This window comes from Tuber melanosporum, assembly GCF_000151645.1.
Source record: "Tuber melanosporum whole genome shotgun sequence assembly, scaffold_2, strain Mel28".
Classification (NCBI taxonomy): Eukaryota; Fungi; Ascomycota; class Pezizomycetes; order Pezizales; family Tuberaceae; genus Tuber; species Tuber melanosporum.
The window spans coordinates 1,009,159-1,023,035 of record NW_003298863.1 but is presented as its reverse complement, the minus strand read 5'-3'; the positions used below and the strand labels follow the sequence as shown (position 1 = coordinate 1,023,035).

At 47.4% G+C, this 13,877-nt stretch overlaps 2 protein-coding genes across 2 annotated transcripts; one reads left to right on the top strand and one right to left on the bottom strand.

Annotated features, from left to right (window-relative positions):
* Positions 1-499: 499 nt before the first annotated feature.
* GSTUM_00005575001 (uncharacterized protein) lies at positions 500-2,124 on the top strand (the record flags this gene model as incomplete). Its single annotated transcript, XM_002837702.1, has 8 exons — positions 500-576; positions 644-776; positions 835-987; positions 1,039-1,131; positions 1,164-1,233; positions 1,408-1,510; positions 1,628-1,649; positions 1,705-2,124. 8 exons carry the CDS (start codon positions 500-502, stop codon positions 2,122-2,124), a joined length of 1,071 nt encoding a protein of 356 aa, XP_002837748.1.
* A 2,992-nt stretch (positions 2,125-5,116) lies between these two features.
* Positions 5,117-11,769, bottom strand: GSTUM_00005574001 (uncharacterized protein; the record flags this gene model as incomplete). Its single annotated transcript, XM_002837701.1, has 6 exons — positions 5,117-5,342; positions 5,412-6,813; positions 6,866-10,140; positions 10,188-10,913; positions 10,964-11,032; positions 11,084-11,769. The coding sequence occupies 6 exons, from the start codon at positions 11,767-11,769 to the stop codon at positions 5,117-5,119; spliced, it is 6,384 nt and encodes a 2,127-aa protein (XP_002837747.1).
* Between the last annotated feature and the right edge of the window lie 2,108 nt (positions 11,770-13,877).

Below are 13,877 nucleotides of genomic sequence, written 5' to 3'. Positions count from 1 at the left end.
TAACAGAAACATCATAGCGCCATCTTGCATGGTCGTTAATCTATCCTACCCGTAGGCTGCTGGCAAAGAACCAGGTTGAAGACGGCCCAAAAAGAAGCTTTCTGGTTTCATACATCTAAGGCCAGCTGGGACTTGGCGAATCAGAACATACCTTAACACACGAGACATCTAAGATACTACCCGTGAATTTCATGAATACCAGTGGTAAACAAATGCCAAGGTAGTTCAAAAGTGTAGACCCTTGGCGCCAAGGTGTCCTGGTATCTTGTTATGTGGGATCTCTCCTTTTCCACCCCACGGGACGGGACCTTCAGGACCGCGCTCCTTCCCTACCCAGTCACTTAAGCAGTGACATTTCCGCTCCTACGGCGCCCGAGTACAGTGCAGATTAGGATGCCCAGTACCACATGAAGCCCCTGAACAAAGGCCCCAGACACCACCTCTGGGGCGACCAAAGACTCATGATCCAAACGTGGTCAAGCTCAGTGGGCCGAAGGATATGGAAAATCCAATGAACTGGGGCTTTAAGACCAAGTGGGGAGTAACCGCCATTATTTCTGCTTTTGCATTTATATCGTGGGTGCCCTTCCTATTATCGGTGGCTAGGCTAAATACTGTACACTAACGGCAATTTTCCAAGCAGTCCTGCTCTGAGTTCAATGGTTGCACCAGCGCTAGGCAAAATCTCTGAGGAGTTTAAAATTAGGGAAGAAATAAAAATATACCTGATGTTCTCTATATACGTCCTAGTTTATGCCTCCGGTCCATTGGTTCTTGTAGGTTGTCAACGGGCTACCGTGCGGAGTTTCTGGAATTAACGGTGAGGCTGCAAAGGGTCCTCTCTCAGAGGTATACGGCTGCGTGCCGGTAACGCAGCTTGCCAGTTTATTTTACCTGGTATGGAATACCGCGTGCGGGTTCAGCAAGACGAAAGCTCAGATGATTGCATTTCGGTTTCTGTCGGGATTGGCGGGTGTTACTTCAGCGGTATTTCCCCACCTAGATCTTCCCATTTCTTGCTTGCTAACGAACTAATAGGTAGGTGGTGGAGTACATAGTGACCTTTGGGCTCCTGAGCAACGTGGGAAAGCAATCTCATTGTACTCGTTAGCGCCTCTTTCGGCCCAACAAGTATTCGCCCTTTCCACTCTCCAGTTTTCAAGCTAACAAGCTGGTATAGTACCGTAGTCGGTCCCATAGCCGGCGGTTTCATCGCGGAGAAGACCACTTGGCGTTGGATTTTCCACGCAACCTCAATCCTCTGCTTCCTAATCCGAATCCTAGGACTATTCCTCCCCCGCGAAACATACGCCCCGACGATTCTCGCCAAGAAAACCGCCCGACTGATTCACGAAACCGGAAACTAGAACCTCCGCAGCAAGTTTAATGACTCTGATAAGACAATAGGAAAGTCGTTGAGAACATCACTGCTCCGGCATTTCGAGATTCTCCGAACACAGATAATTGTACAAGTTCTAGCCACATATATTGCATATCTTTATGGCTTGATGTATCTTGTTTTCGCAACTTTCCCCATGCTTTGGGAGAAAAATTACCACATGAGCATCTGAATCGGCGGGCTCAACTACCTTTCAATTGGTATTGGCTTCCTCCACGGAGCACAAAGTTGCGCTCCATTAAACGATAAGGTATGCTCCCCCCTTTCAACCACCGCACCGAATGTCACTCGACTAACCCTTCAAGATATACACCAGCCTAAAAGCCCGCAATAACGGAAATGGCACTCCCGAATTCGGCGTGCCACTAATGTTCGTCGGTGCCATCCTCGTCCCTACCGGCCTCTTCTTGTATGGCTGGAGCGCACAGTACCGGTTCCACTGGATAACGCCAAACCTAGTCGTGTATATGCTCTGCATCGGCTCGATCGTTGGATACCAGTACATCGTGGACTCGTACACACGCTATGCTGCTAGTGCGATTGGAGCGGCGACCACATTGGAGAGCTTGGCAGGCTTCGTGTTCCCCCTTTTCGCCCCCTATATTTATCAAAAGTGGGATTATGGCTGGGGGAATAGCATGTTGGGATTTTCGGCACTGGTCCTCGGCGTGCCCGCACCATTTCTGCTTTGGCGGTTCGGGAGCAGGTTGAGGGCCTTCGTATAAATACCCGATCCAGAAAAACAACATTAATAAACCCCAGACTCTCGCAGAAATCTAGGAGGCACCGAATTGACCGAACACATGTATACAAACGTCAAGTGCGAGCTTGAATCACAAAACACAAGTTGTATGCCAAATGATATTAGACAACGAAGGAGGCAGATAACACCCTGTTCAAGGCATTACGGAAGCAGGGGGAACCTCTTGACCTGTCATCAGAAACCATGGATGCAAAGTACAGTATAGTGGTGCCAGGATATCTATAAGTCTACCGCAATGGGTTGGTCACCGGAGAAGAGCATGGTTGATCTAGTCAGGGAAACTGGCATACGCCAAAGATAAACAGAGGAAACTTCTTAATTATTCTGTCTGCAGGAATACTAGGAGTGGCTGCTCCCAGAACTTGTATTCTCACAGGAGACCGAGGTGTGGTAAACTGGCACCAATAATCCGCAGGACTCCGAAACTTGGAAGGATAATGGTTCTTTTCAGGAGGGGATAGCTAGATTGAGAGAATGCCTCAAATCAGGAGGTATGGGAGGATTGAAGGAAGGCCCGAAGGCAATGCTAGGTATCGGTAAATACAGAAGATGTTGCGTAAAAAGGAAAAAAAAAAGAAGAAAGCAAATTCAGAGCCATGTCCTCCTTATCCTTCCCAAGCTGGCCCCACAAACCAGGGCAAGGGAATAACTAGAGGGCAATCTCCAATGAAAATTTACCATCAACTCTCTTTAACCCTCAGTTTATACACCATAGATTTTGTAAAGCAAAGCATTAATAATTGTGAAATATATGGGTAGTAGAAATTTTCCAAGAAACAGAGCCACAAGGCTCCACTCAGGATAATAGCAAATACTACATGAGAGATATGAGAGTTCTCGTATGGCGGCATCCGCAACATGATGGAATCTTTTTTTTTATTTCTGGTAATTTGCAATTACCACCCTAAGCACGAAAGTTTTGAAATCCCTGTGCTTTCCACATAGCCCAGCATTTGATCAGGTCAGGAGGGCAGGTCCAATTCGTGTTGAACCCAAATACAGCCATTCCAAGGCTTTACTTGCATTTTATCAACCATATGAATTAGGTTCTAGTAATCGCTTATAAAGTCAGTCTTTATATACAAGATATATGAGTTGAACAAAAAGAAAAAAAGAACTTATTACCGACAAAAGTAAAACACTTTCGAAAAGCCAGAGTAGTTGCTATATACCACAATAGACTAACAACTTTAAGCCTCCCTACAGTATGATCATCAGTATATTTTGTTTTCTAGTAATCAGAGATTGTGCCCCACATCCCACATTCTCATTCCTCATATCCTCCCTAAAATATAAGGGCGAACCGTGTAAATATCCACCACCCCAACAACACAAAGAATATGACGGACCTGAATGGGGGACCACAGACCCTAGATAGGTGGCTCATTGTCAGATTCACATCAAGCTCCCGGTCACATCTAACCTGCACAACATTCACCGCCCGGTTTCCGCAAATTTGCGTCAAAGCCGGGGGGCCATGCAGGTTGATAGGCCTAGAAGATGATCAGCTTCCTTCTGTTGTGGGGGGGAGGGGGGGGAGTTGAGGCAGGCGGAATAAGTTAGGTAGGGGGAAGGAACATGGTAGAGGTGGAGGGGATAGATAAGATCTTTAATCCCCTTCCGCAGACATGGATACCAAAAATTGTTGTCCAAGATAGGGGGGTCGATTCCTTATATACCACTTCCCCCAAGCGCCAAGACCCCCCGATGTAGTCCTATGGTATCATTCACGCAGAAACCCTATATCATATCATATCATACCATATCATACTAGCCAACTTCCAAATACAATATCTAGGGCAAGAGTTCTAGGAACACAAGTATCATAGATCTGCTGAAAAAAACCTCTCCAAAAAAAAAAAAAAACACCCCCCCGCCAGAAACTCAGCGTACGATGGAAGTCCTATGACCCAGGCGACAAGCTACTACTCATGCAGGAATATAACTGAATCTATATGTGGGTAATGTCCCCGCCAATTCTAAAAATAAAAAAAATGGTAGGATGACATTTTGACCTCGCAGATATATCCACACCACATCACGAACCCCCCGCTCATCCCAGGGTCAACAAGAAATAGTATGATAATATTATCATAATAAGAAGAATCAAATCCCTGAAAACGCTCCGAACCACCTGAAGATAAAAAACAAACGCTTGCCCAAACCACATCCAAACCAACCGTTTCCACCCCCTTTATCCTATCGCACTATTCCGCCCCAACCCACACCCGCACTTTGTACAAATATTCATATAGTCTCAACAGATGCCACGATAAAGAACGAGAGTCGTCGTCCAGCCGAAAGCAAAAATTTCTGGCGAGTGATATTCCATGACGACACCTATAGCTTACCCCGGAAAACATATGTAGCGTAACACCGGGGTACGAGCATCCCGTAAATGTATCTAAACATCCAGTTTGTGACATCACTGTTGCTATAACTATCCCCGCTCCCAACAAGTCACGGCACAAATTTTCAAAAAAAAAAGAAAGGACCTGAAACCAGACCTAAAACTGCCCGGCACATTACTCACAAAATACAAAAACTCAGAGAACAAGCATGGCACATGATAAACCGTCCCATTAATTTTCTAACTTTCACATAAAGCTTCATACCCCCACCCACTCCCTTGCACCCATAAGTCATCCATTTAATCCCACAATGAATAAATAAACAAAAGTTTGAATCGAGTAAAGGTGCCCGCCGCCAAAGAATCGTAATAATCTATCATCACGCCATCCACTCCCACTCGCCTCCTACCTTCATCACGAAGGAAAAGAATATAATCAAGTAAAAGGAGAAGGGAACAATGAACATGCAAAAAAGAAACACAACAAGAAAGGAAAGAATATAATATAATAAAAAAAGAACCATAACCCCTCATTCATGATCCATAACCCCCCCCCCTTCCTCATCTCTTCATCCCGCCTTGTGACCTTTTAATCCCAACCAAGTTACATGACAAACTTCTCCACATCGGCAAACTTAGCACCACCCCTATCCTGGAAAATCTCCACATCGATGGAATTCTCCGTTAAGAATCTCCACACGTGCACCTTCTTAGTCTGTCCGTAGCGACGCACACGTCCAATAGCCTGCGTTTCGCAGGACCTATACTCGTAATCGGTCGTGGTGAGGAGCGGGGAGAGGAAGATGGCGTGATTAGCGTTTGTGAGATTGCTATTCACATTATTATTAGCTGCTTTGCACCTGGAAATTTTAAAAAAAAGGGTGCAAAAAGGAACTTACGCTCCGGAGGCACTCTCGTCCATGACGTTCAGTAGTAGGACTTTAATATTATCCTTCTCGGCCGATTCCTGGAATTGCTGGAGTGCTTTACTCTGCGCTGCCGCGGAGCCCTTGATTTGCAAGAAGCCGATTTTGTACTCCTTCAGCACTTGGGCCACTTTCTCCATCAGGTCTGTGAATTGGACGAACACGAGAATCTTCTCGTCCACCGGAATGAGCTTTTGTATTAAGTGCATCATCTTCTCCAACTTCATTCCATAATGTCTGCCAATTCCCTCCTTCGCATCTTCAGTTCCTAGACTCTCGCCCTTAACGACGTTGAGCACGCGAGCGGCAGAGTCACAGCCTGGGGTAAGGCACTCTTGTTTATGCGCTGCGGCCTCGAGACATGTGTAGCAGCCTTGGTGACCGCAACTGGAGAGAACAGCAATCTCTGAGACGGGGAGGTTCTTGCGCTTGCATCCGGGACAGGAGACGTTCGAGACGGAGTTCTTCTTTGCAAACTCGGCGAGGCCGAACTGTTGGAGGTCGCGGACAATGCGGAAGTAACGGAGTGAGCGATGGCGTCCGACAAGTTCTTTCCGGACAAGGGCACGAAGGACAGCGGTACGATCGCGGAGTTGCTGGACTTTGTCTTCCATTGCTTTTGGCCAGGGTTCTATATAGACTTCCACATCATCATCATCGTCATCGGCTTTTCCTTTGCCTTTAGTTTTCTTGGAGGACTTGACGGGTTTAAGGAAATCGACGCCAACGACGCTAGGGATGCCAGAAAATGGTTTAGGACCCCTTCCATTACCCTTGGCTTGATTGATCAACGCGACGATGTCCCCGCCGGCTTCTGGATCCCCAATGCCGTTTTCGAGGGTGGTCTTGAGGAAGGTGCCAAAGTGATCACCAGATGCTATGGGGAAGGAATCCTTCGGAATCTCCCTGTGACGTTTCAGACAATCGACGAGGCGCTGACGGATTTCCTCACGACAGCTAGTGAGTTGACGTTTACGATCCTTGACAATAACCTCACAAGCTTGAACAGCGTTTTCCTCATCCTCCTTAGTGAAATCCAAAACAAAATGAGAGCAACGCTTAAGTAGAGCTTCCTCAGCGGACGCACTGTCCCCAAGAGATTCTTGCAACCTCTTATCTCTGTCGTTGTCGACCTTGATCTTCGATTTCCGGATGTTCATTTCCAAGGCTTGTAGATGATGTTCAAGCTCTAGATAAATAGCACGTTCAGCCGCGGGAAGTGTAATTGGGACGATATGTTCTTCGAAAGGAATTTCATCAATTTCGGCAATATTTTGTCGCACAAACTGATTAAGAAAGTTCTGGGCAATCTCGTGCCTCCGTGTATGCCATCCCGGCGATCTCAGTTCTCTGAATGCTGTAAACGCCTCGACACCTAGCCACGAAATTAGCAAACCATAAAAACTAATGTAGCAGATAATACTTACTAGTCCTGTCCTTCTTGATCTTCTTCCTATTATCGATCTTCCCAACCATATCATCGTCAATACCCAAGTGAATACCCAAAAACACAGAAATAGTCTTAACATCGGCAAAGTCGTCCAATGGCGGTGTCCCAGACAACACCCAACGGAAAGTAGATTTCAAGCAAGTGATACCAGCATGTATTTGTCCCTTAAGATAGGTATACTCATCGACAACCAACCTATTAAAGTGGAACATCTCGAACGGCGGTGCGTGCATACGCTTCCAATCCCTTGCCACAGCATTCGTCCGAAGACCCCAAGGATCGCCAACCACGACGGGAGCCATCTTACTCCTCTTCGATGGACCAGATCCGCTCGCAGATGAACTAAATTCCCCATCCGAGACTTCAACTCTCGGCCTCTTGCGCTTTCCGCCGGCCTGGGCTTGCTTCTCAACTGCTTCGACATAAGCCTTACCGATGAGACGTTTGTTGCGCACCATCTCCTCTGCCGAGCTATCTTCGTCGTTGACGCCCTTCGCGTTGTCATCGATTCTCTGCCGAACAAATTCGGCGCCACCACCACGAAGATTGTTCACTTGCTCCTTGAGGTCCCGAAGAGCAACCTTCTGCCACGCGTTGAAGCGCCTGCCTTCCGAGGACGGAACAGGCCTCGTGGCGGCAAATCCAGCCAGGTTACCAAGATATTTGTCACTCCTGAAAAGTGTGGAGGCAACAACGATTATATCCGCATCCATCACTTGGGCAATGGTCAAGGCATTAAGATGAGCCTGACTCTGGATCTTAATAACCTTATAGGTATTGCTACCGGTAAATTTGTTGATCTCGGCAGGCCACTGGTTGGTTAAATGCGCCGGAACGATGATCAAAGTAGCCTTAACAGGTATACGACCATCAACATCTTCAGGGAGTTTGACATCATCACGGGAGCAATCAATCAATCCCAATGTGATTGCGGTTTTACCATATCCGACCTGATCAGCAAGGACGCCTCCACGGACCTGGATAGGCCGCTCCGCTTTCCCCTCCGCTCGCCAATTAAGGTGTGGCAAAAGAGCTTCAGAAATCTCTTCTTCAACAAAAGGGATGGCATCCTCTTCTTCCTGCGTCAACATCCAACTTAGCGATCTAAGCTGCTCTGGTCTCAACTTGGTAATGAACCTCGGAGGTTGGGTGTGCTGCTGATCCTTCTTGTTACTTGTCAATTCGAATGCAGGAAGTGTAAGTTGAGTTTCCGGGATATAGTCGGTGGTCAATCGCCAGCTCAGCATCGGCATTTCCTCTCTACCTTCAGATGGAAGTCTTGACAATGCTCTATGAACGAGCGTAGGAATATTCAGACCAATCCTCAAAATACCAGTGCTATCATCCTCAAGCATCAACTGTGTGACGAAAGGTGAGGGTCTATTTTTTAGCGCACGTTCGTACGGCGCAGCTTGTTTGGCATCCTCCATAGGAACAAACTTATTCCCCTTCATTACCCAACGAAGATTTGGTGGCTTGGGGGCACATCGCTCGCAGCTGGTGTGGTCCTCGGGAAGATCCAGCGCATTCCAATTTGACAAATGCCGCATAGATCGTACACGTTCAGTAAGCCACGCCAGACTCTCGAACGTATTTCTCTCGTGAATCTTGTCGACCTGTTTCCAGACTCCCTTTGGCCATACCCCCTCAGCTTGGTTTTCCAACGGAACCCGACAAGTAAGGATAGCATTAGCGGCAGCACAACTAGCTTTAGTAACGCTAATCTCCAACCCTTTCTTTCCCGGGGTAGCGTAAATAGCCCGGCCCACGGTTTGCGTAGAAGCGGATGGCGGCTTAAGGGTGGAGCCCTTAGCCACAACCCATTGTCCATCAACATGACACCTAACAACCCGCGGTGTATTGTCACCGAATGTTCTAAACTTAGGATCTAATTTCGCAACAAGGGGGCGCTGTTCTCCGTAGGCATATCTTCTAGGGCTGACCGAGAAGACAAATGGGTCATGCTTAGGCTCACCGCACTTTGTAGGATCCAAGAAGAAAAAGAGTTGTGCGCCACCGTCACCGTCAACCTGCTTGTGAAGAGCGCCGTTAGAAGTCCCACATGCAGGAAGAAGCTTCCAGAGACCAGAAAGATCACGATCAAGACACTCTTTTGCTTCGTCAGGAACAGTCATCCGAATATAGGACCAGACTTTCTTTTCAGCAAATTTAGAGTCCTGAAGACCAAGTTGAGCTTGCCAAGACTCGACCAAATCGCCTTCCCCCTCCAATGTCAGATCGAAATCATATCTCGTAGGCAAGCACACCTCGACCCCGCAATCCATAATGTCTTGGGCGTTGGATAATCGCATACGAGCCATAGGTGCTTTGCACATTGCACGCTTTCGGCTATTGACACCCTCGGATGTGGGGCACTTAGCGAACAGCCTCCACTCTGGTTGGCTTGGGTCGAGTAAGAGTTCCAACTTTGCCGCTGGAGCATCGTAAGATACACTCCAGATTTGCTGACGTTTCAGATTTGTGAACCTAAACTCCCCGGAGGTCGCATCGAGGATAAGACTGATAAATATGCTCCAGTCCTTAGTTGATATATGACCGGCGGCTGTAGGATTGGCAGTCTTCAGGCTCTCAAGAAATTCCTCAGTGATCCCGGCAACAACCAAACGCATAGGTAGAACACCTTTCAACATATCCTCGAATGCCAAAGGTGCAAGCCGATCGTGAACGCTAAGGGCTTTGTAAACGTGTTCAGGTCTACCACCACATCTCTCGCAACTGGAAAAGCCACACTCCTCACAACGAGAAAGCAAACTAGAGGTCATGTCCGATCGGCCCTCGCAAACGCATAGACGAGAACTTCGTAACGCCAACTTCAATAGGTCGGAAATCTTGAAAGCTTGGGTAGTTGATAAGTCCAGAGGCCGTTGCTTAAGTTGCTCATCTCCACCTATTCTCGTCGAGATGTCCAGGTCATCCACATCGACATCCATACCATCGTCATTTGGAGGTCGTAACACGTTCTTGGAAAGCAACAAGGCAACCAGGGTGGCGGTTCCTACAACAGTTGAGGTCATAGCATTTCCGGCAAGATTTTGAAGCTCCTGCGTAGACTCCCTCGTCAAAAGTAACTCGTTTATAGGAAGACCCTGCATGGCTAGCGCCTCAAGCCCAATCATCGGACCACCACGATCGGTAAGGTACGGAATCATATGTGGAGTAAGGCAGGGACAAATGCCGTTCGCTTTTCCGAAAGTATTGCGGTCGACATTTTGGGACAGATTCCAAAATTGCCTGAAACATGTCAGCGATCGTATCGAGAATGAGGTCTGCAGACCTACTCCTTATAATTACAATCAATTCCTTCCTTCGCCAGGGTCAACATATTAATATCCATCAAATCGAGAACACGGTCGACCTGCATGGCACCCCAATCCTGCCATGCGAAGTCCAACATCTTACAGACTCCGCCTTCCTCCCATTGGGTCATCGGTCTCTTGAGACCAAGTTTTTGTTGAAGTCTCTCCTTTTGGTGACGACCCTCGCATTTCTCCCATTCAACAGATCTCGCTGTTTTCTTAGACCCATCGCGTTTCGTTGCCAAATCCATCCGAACCTGATGGATTCTAGGATCGTCGGACGGAAGCAAAAAAGCCTCGAGGGTGCAAGTTGCGGGGCGGCGAAGGCTTTTCATAGCATCAATCCATCGATTGGGGATGCCGCTACCCGCCTTATCTACCGCGAACAAGTACCCTCTCTGTCGAGTTTGGGGGACGTAGTAATTCTTGGAGTCAAAATTGGATACAAACTCGGCAGAATATCCAGCTTCAATGTATTCCGCCCTCATCTGAGTCCATGCCGCACCCTGTACGTTCTCCTGGATGATAACGGTGGGACGATGACGAATTGCCCATCTCATCATTCCGTGGAAAGTATCTGACGATTCTCCAACATCCTCGAGGCCTTTTTTCTTATTGTTCAAATTCGAGAAATCGACGCAAGACGTACCGGCAATAAGCAAATCAACGTTTCCAGGAACGGGAACCTTTGCACCGTACGCCGTAGTACTACAACCATTAGTTCCTACTCAGTACCGTCATGGTTTAAATTAACTTACGCCACGTCCTCCCCAAGTTCTCTAACATCCCTAAACAAGATAGGTGGCTTAAAGTTCCTCTCAATGTAACTTAACAACATCAGCATAACGACCTCAGAAGCCGCTTCAGAACCAACTTACGCTTGCTTATACAGTTCGATCTCACAACTGAACACGTGCTCAATGTCGAGTTTTCCTATACCTTGACTTCTCATACTCCTACCCATCAATCCCAAAGCAAGTAAAGGGCTCTCAGTTCCAGAACACATAGTAGCAACCCTCAATTTGCGTCCCCCGCTCTTTCCAAATAGACTCTTCAAATCAGGAAGACGTGAAACGATATCGTCGAACATTTGCTGCAAATCGGAAATAGGGGGAAGATCCCCCTCACGAGGTATAATTTTCAACCCTGAAGGTTTAGAAACGGATACATGTTTCACCTTTCCGGTAGCAGTGACCCTGGTTTTGGATTTCGATTTTGGTTTATCGACCACAATGTCGTCAATTTCATCGTCGATCGCCGCACCACTATCACCCTCATCTTCTGTGGGAAAAACATCATCCGTCGCCTCACTCTCGGCATCCTCAGCATCGCCAGAAACAGCAAAATCCGATTCATCGTCAGTTCCCTTTGCCGATCGAGAGTGCGCCTTGGCGCTCTTCTTGGGAACAGGTGTTTTGGGTGCCCGTTCTTTTTTCACTTTTGCTTTAGGAGCTAGTGCTAGAGACTTTTCCACCGCCACGGCTTTGCCCTTTCCTCTTGGTTTCACAAATTCCGGAACTATTATAGGGGCACGATTCGCCGCTTTACCGAAATAATTGTCCATGGATAGCTGTTTAGTTGCCTTTTTGGCCGATACGGATCCAAGCATGGGCGACATTACCACGGGCTTGCGTACAGGAACTGCAACACACTTCTTAGTCTGAATTAAAAAAACGAGATGATTAAAGTCGAGAAGGGGTCCCAGTCGATAGTATGAACACAGGAACACGGTGACATAATAAGCAAAAGATGGCGATGGCCAGCCACAGCACAGGAATGAGATATGTGATAAACATGCAAAGCCGTGTTCGTATGAGAGACCAAAGACCAGGACTATGAAATACGAACTCACCTTCAACGGCTGCCATAAACAACCTTGATTTCTCTCCCCCTTCTATTGCCGCTTTCTTCCGTGCTGGGGTTGTCTCCCTCTCCTCCTCATCTTCGTCATCGTCATATTCATCGTTTTTCTCCCCGTCGCCATTGCTATCCACATCGCTATCAACAATGGGTTTCGGTCTCCTCCCCCGCTGGAGCCGCCGTTTAGGCTTCACAACAAGCTCATCCTCATCTGACACGGAATCCTGCAGTCTAGTATCATCGCCATCAGACTGGGTAGCTGCTGTAACGGACCTCCGTCCACGGCTTCCAGACGTAGTCATGTTTCAGTCGTAAAAGTGCAAAACGAAAAAGCCAAAGCGAGTTCGAAGAACTTATAGTAAACTAATTCCTTCCAACACCAACAGTTAGCGGTCTCCCATAAACTTATGGAGGCAAAGCAAAGGGCTAAATAAATGATGTGATCTTCAATTGCTGTGACTCAACTCCCACAACGAAACCTCTTTCTGATTTGTAAGAAGACTGACTGACCTCTCTTCGAGAACGTAAATAAATTAAAGGTATGATTAAGGATTGGAAAAGAATCAAAAAAGGAACATCAATCCCGCGGATGCAGAATGAAGTTAGAAACAGAATTGATGATCTTTCGTAAAGTTTCCAGTAGTGTGGAAAGGAGATGCGTGAGGAGAAAGATAAAAGGGCCGCAGTCTTTGGACAGGTAAGACGCGTCCAGGTTTGAGGCGTGTGTGACATACATAGAGCGCGTTGTTTCAAGGGCTCACATTATCAACATGCCGAGCCTTGACATATCATCAAGCCAAAAGGGGGAATCCTTTACTCGTACAGGCAACCCGCCTTTTGGCGGGAAGATGTGCGCCGGGAGCAACCGCGTTAACTCCCCTCATTCTGTGTTACACAGCCAGCGTTCCCCGGGAACTGTCCTCTGCGAAACTCACTTACCAGCCTGTACGAGTACCGGTATAATAGCACGGGTACCGGCTGTCCCTTCATTTAGCATAACACCAAAGCCTCCCGCAAGCTCCCCGGCCTGAGGAGATCTTACTCTGGTACCGTATCAGATGCCGATTAAATAGGTTCCTGTGTTTGGCGATAGACCATCAAGGGCGGTACAGTACTGTAGTACGATGCTAACATTCCACATTCATGATCCACAGAGAGAAGTGCCGGTAGCCGCATCAAATGAATCCAGAAACCCCCTGGCTCCAATCAACTAAATGCCCAACTTTAAGGATGAATGTCGATTTGCAGTGGCAGTTCTTCATCGCGGCAAATTATAGTGAAGGAAAGGGTGCCAGTACGAGTACGAGTACTCTGCCGGGTCTACCACCCTAATCTCCAGCGATAGGACCACAATAAGCGCCATTATTGCCGAGCCCGTCATCCGTTGCGGTGGTGGTGGATTACGGATAATATTCCCTGCTCCCAGCTGCCGGTTACACGTAGGAAGAGGGTTGCTACGGTGCTGTGCTATCATAGTACTCGTACAGTACCGGTACTTGACCATTCATAAAGTATTCGGATGCCTTGGCGCCAAGATTCCATGCCCGGGTGCTGAACAGTTACTTCTTTGTTCCTTAGTACACCTTCGAAATCTCATTTAGTTTTCAGCTCTCGCTTCCTCTTTGGTAGAGCAGGCCACCTGCCAACTATGATATCTTTACCGATAACGTGACTAGCACCTTGCGAACACATTATATTTTTTTAACCTTAGAAAGTGGTTAAGAACCTGTCTCTAGATTTAGGCCTGATTAACCTATCGATATCCACCTCAGAACGCTAGTGAAGAGAAGCGGCAGAATCACAGCACATTTA